This window comes from Penaeus monodon, chromosome 18 (genome assembly GCF_015228065.2).
Source record: "Penaeus monodon isolate SGIC_2016 chromosome 18, NSTDA_Pmon_1, whole genome shotgun sequence".
Classification (NCBI taxonomy): Eukaryota; Metazoa; Arthropoda; class Malacostraca; order Decapoda; family Penaeidae; genus Penaeus; species Penaeus monodon.
The window spans coordinates 30,538,733-30,543,732 of NC_051403.1; the positions used below are offsets into that span (position 1 = coordinate 30,538,733).

General features: G+C 35.9%; 1 protein-coding gene across 4 annotated transcripts in view; it reads right to left on the reverse strand.

The window, feature by feature from the left end:
- The window catches only part of LOC119584431 (ATPase family AAA domain-containing protein 1-A-like), a 27,764-nt gene that overhangs the window by 21,330 nt on the left and 1,434 nt on the right, over positions 1–5,000 (reverse strand). For 2 of the 4 annotated variants that reach the window (XR_005229811.1, XM_037933028.1), the window contains exons 2-4: positions 2,242–2,510; positions 1,868–1,912; positions 440–617 (exon numbers count right to left, since the gene is read on the reverse strand). Coding sequence is in view for 1 of the 4 variants with exons in the window: in XM_037933028.1 (XP_037788956.1) it covers positions 440–617; positions 1,868–1,912; positions 2,242–2,418 (400 nt within the window). In the remaining 3 variants the exon portion in view is untranslated. Of the gene's footprint in view, positions 1–439; positions 618–1,867; positions 1,913–2,241; positions 2,531–5,000 lie in introns of all 4 variants that reach the window. The other 2 variants (XR_005229813.1, XR_005229812.1) reach the window with 2 other exon arrangements.

Here is a 5,000-nt window from a genome sequence, read left to right on the forward strand (position 1 = left end):
CTCAATAAACATTCAAAGAATTAGTTGATAACTGCTGATGCCCCCTGGCATGTGGATGAAAATATTGCTGTCTGTATATGCCAACACCCCAGCATCTGGGTTTATGCTGATGTCCAGCATCTGGTTCATGACCAAGTTGTTGGTAAAGGTTGATCCTAGCACATTTGAGTTAAATTAAAATGATAGCATTATTGGTACATGTTACATGCTTACAAAGTTCTATGATTATTATCCCCTATTGTATTGTTATAAAAAGAATGTATCAGCATGAAAATAGGAAGAATTTAATTCCATCCACTAAAAAGCAAACAAACAAACACACACACAATTATTATTATTATAATATTATGTGTGTTAGTTAAATTTTTTTAATTTGACCAATTATGGCAAAATCTGTGTTAAAACAGAAGCAGTCCTCTGTACACTGAACTAGCTATACCTTTGGGAGGCTGGATGAGGCGGGATCCCTGGAGGCGAGTGCGCTGCTGGATAGGCAGGATGAGAGTCTCCCTGAGCTCCCGGATGACAGTTGAGAGTCCTGCCACATCCTTCCAGGATGTGCTCAACTGTGAAGGCTCTACCAGCTGGCTGGCAATCATCATTTCATACTCACTCAACTGGAACACAATCACAACCATCACCCTTGATTGATAACGTGATTTTCATGGGAATGCAAAATGTTGAATGCATAATAATACTGGATGGCTTTGTTCTAGAACAAGTCATTAAGTAACTTGGCAGTAGAAACTGATTCAGTTTTGAGTTTCAAATTCAAATGTTTATTTAACCACATGGCAATTACATGCAGATATACACTGGATTGGCTGAGCCTTTGAGAGCTGAGTAGATTCTTGAAGTAAGCCTTTGGTGTAGATTCATGATAATAACACAGTTGACTATTACTTGTGCATTGCTAGAGGTACAAATGGCATTACACTGAAACAATGAATAGCATACATCAACAAAACTAGATTGTAAAAGCATGGTATATACATACATAAATATCCTCATAAAAGAGAGAAAAAAGTCATAGATATGTTATAATACTGGATATTCAATACAGTGTCTTCATACTTGGTATCAGAGTGATATAATTTATATTGGGGACACATAAGTAATCATTACTAAAATCAGCATTTGTCTAGCAGAAGCTAGTGCAAAACTCTATCTTGTTTACCTTTTTTCTAAAGAACTTGCAAAAATGTAACTTCAACTTCTATGTTCAAAAATGTATTTTCTACATGAATTGGTTTCCTTTACTTATATTAATCAAAGTACTTAAAAAAAGAATATTTACTAAAAAATCAAGAGTTCCACAAAATTATATATATAATGTATGCATGCTTCTCTCTTGACTCTATTTTACAAAGCATAAAATCATGAGTAGTTGTAAGTGCCTTGACTGCCTTGCCAGATGAGCAGGTGTTTTCTTTCTTGTCCACAAACAATAACTTCTTTAGATTTATGTGATCAAACACAAAAGAAATGCAATAGTATTTTGATAAATGATATGATAAGCTGATGCAAAAGAATACTAGTATAAAGCTACACTGAAGCACACTAAATTTCTACACAAACCAGTTACAATGGAGTCTTTGGGCTTCATTTTTGTGTATAGTTAACAAATCTTTTTGGTAGTTTTACATTTCCCTTTCTCACTCTCAATATGGTACTACTTTAAATACCAAGGAACAACAGAAAAGTATCAACTTCCTGGCATGGTGCAACTACAAGATGCAATTACACTGTTTTTAGGCATGTGTGAATGACTAAGGGAATGTGCAAACATGGAAGAGTGAGTACAGGAAAAGACAAAACATGTCAAGATCCTTACATATAGAATAGTGGAACTCAAAACATTACTTACTGAAACCTTCTCCTTGATGCCCAGCCTCTGCATAACTTCTTGGGCCTATGAAAAAAGAAAAACATGTAACTAACAATCTAGGTCACATGAAAATTGGAATAAAGACATTTTCTAATTGCTTATTTACCTGGGAATTCATAAAACCACCTCTACTTTGTTATACATATTCATGAAAATTCACCTTCACCAGAAATTTAATGCTCACAAATCTGAAATTACAAAATATTGAAAAACTTTGCTATTACTTCCTGAAGCATCATTTAACCAATAACAACTCATTTCCACAGAACTTTAATAAAGGACAAAATCAATATCTGTTTTCTTTTCCATTCTTTGCGCCAAACCCCAGGCTTCAACTATCTCAAGGTCCTTACCTTCCTCTTGGCATCCTTCTTCTGTTTGGAGGTTGGGTCCATAGCTGACACCAGAAGCTTCACAGTAAAATAGGAAGCAGCAGTTGCAAAGGCCAGTCTTGCCAGCAGGGAGAGTACCTCCCCGCGTGTGAGCTCCCCCCCCTCCATGCTGCCACGCTTGAGCAGCTTCAACACCATGAACTCCACAACAGCTGCCACGCAAGCCCTGCCTCAACAAAGACTAGTTATGGGGCCTCTTCTAGTCTTAGGGGTAATGTAGGCATCAAAACCTGAAGAGCAGTATCCACACCTGTTTAACCAGTAAAAAAGTTTTGAAGACCCCACATGGTCTTTGAAAGCAAAATGAATATTATTTTTTTCTAGAGAGAGAGAGAGAGAGAGAGAGAGAGAGAGAGAGAGGAGAGAGAGAGAGAGAGGAGAAGGAGAGGAGGGAGAGAGGAGAGAGAGGAGAGAGAGAGGAGAGGAGGGAGAGAGAGAGAGAAAAGGAGAGGAGAGGGAGAGAGAGAGAAGGAAGAGAAAGGAGAGGAGGGAGGGAGAGAGAGAGAGAGAGAGAGAGAGACGAGAAAGAGAAAGAGAGGTCAAGAGAGAGGAGAGAGAGAGAGAGAGAGAGAGAGAGAGAGAGAGAGAGAGAGAGAGAGGAGAGAGAGAGAGAGGAGAGAGAGAGAGAGAGAGAGAGAGAGAGAGAAATGCAAACACCTCTAGGAATGAGATCTAATATAGTTATTTAGTTACTCATATCCCAGATTATTCATTTTGGTAATATTTTTTAGTTTATTTTCTGCATTCTAATGATATGTCTGATAAAACCTTTCTAATTTTGGTTGTGTATTTTGGCAGTTTTTTTTATAATACATTCTTAAGATGCCAGAGAATCTCCACCAGCTACCCTATATTCCAGAGCATTTTTTTATAGCCCTGGTAGTGATAGATCACCACTACCACTACCCTATTCCTCTTACAAGGAAAGAAAAATATTTAAATGTTTAATTCTTAATGCATCTTATTTCTACAAAACTGATCTTAGTCAGGAAGAAATTGGACAATATTCCTTGAGAAAAAAAAAGTAAAAGAGAGATAGAAAGAAAAAACAAGTTGGAATTAAAACATCATTACTTCTATATTATTATGTGGTGTAATACCTGTATGGTAACCAGGTAAAATATTGAAACAAGTAAAATAGATTACCTAAAGAAAGTGTCACCAAGATGTACATTGCAAAGCAGTCAACCCTAACCATTTGTTTGCATGTGGTTTTGCACCTCATTAATTTATCAGGTTACCTTGACATGAGAAATATCTTTTGACCTAGCTCAGGAAAATGTGAACAACAAAATATTAAAGCTAGGATAGAAACAATGGAGAAGTGTGCATGGAAAATGAACCAATGACGAGAAGAGAAGGCTACAAGAGCCAGACTGAATGACAAAATGTGTGACGAAAAGATGGCAGTCTCTGAGCAGACCTCAACTAGGTGCATCTGAACCCGTTATTTTGCGAGTTACTTGAAAATTTCTCGAACAGGTCTCCCAAATTTCAACTTAGAAACTACTTAAACCCAAGACCAAGGCAACATTGAGTTAGTCAATAAATAATGAAGTGAAAGGAATCTTTCAGTTTTCCTTTTGATAACAATTAATCCAAAGTATTAGAGACCTGGCACTCTTTAAAAGTCAATGGTGTTTAATTATACTGTTTAATTTAGGCTGGAGTGTTAAATATTGGATAATCAGAGTATCAAATAAAAAAAAAAATAAGTTAAAATCTACAGTAACATGGTAATGCCACTATCAACCCAATGGTGATAGGAAAAAGCTGTGCTCATTTTAGAATCTGCATATAGATGGCTCTGCATGTGCGTAGCCACAAAGGAGTCAGTTAGCAGACCTTGTGACATTGCCTGATTTCACCTTTCCTTGAATTGGCAGGATTTTTTTTTACTATTTTTTTTTTTTTTTTTTTTTTTACTAATGGTGTAAAAATTGATGGTGTTATTTTTAATATAGACATTATAATTACTATAATGCAATTGACATTAGTAACAACATTATAAGATATAACATTCTCAGAAATCAAGGAAATGCACAAACAGGTGAGACAGGTAATACTCATAATTGGCTCATTGGTGAAAAGTGGAGCCATCTATGTCTAAAAACAATTAATAAAGTAAACTCATAGCGGCATAACATGTACATACAGGCCATGCCAGGTTAATTGGAGAAAAGGTAATTTTTATCATTGAATAATAATTTAATGCAAGGATCTGTAGAGAACAGTGCAGTATATATCACCATCTGTGTCTTTCAGCTGATTCCTGTCTTGTGTTTTAACCCAATGCCACCAGGCATGGCATGTGCGTACATACCATACCCACTGCGAGTTTACTTTATCAATTATTTTTACACATAGATGGCTACACTTGCACTAAGTCACCAATGAGCCAATTGCGAGTACTGTCTGTCTTGCCCATTTACCCTTTTCCCTGATTTATGAAAATACTCTAAATTATCTTATTTTGTGGTTACTAATGTTTATAATATTATAGTAATTATAATGTCTATAATAAAAATAACACTGATATTCACAGAATTAGTAAAAAAAATATTTTTTCCCAGAAAGATGAAATCAGGTAAGGTCACAAGGTCTACTAATTGATTTCTTTGTGGCTAAACACTAGCAGAGCCATTTATGTGCAGAGCCATTTTATGTGCAGAGCCATTTTACAAAAAAGAGCACAGCATTTTCCCAGCAGCATTATGTTA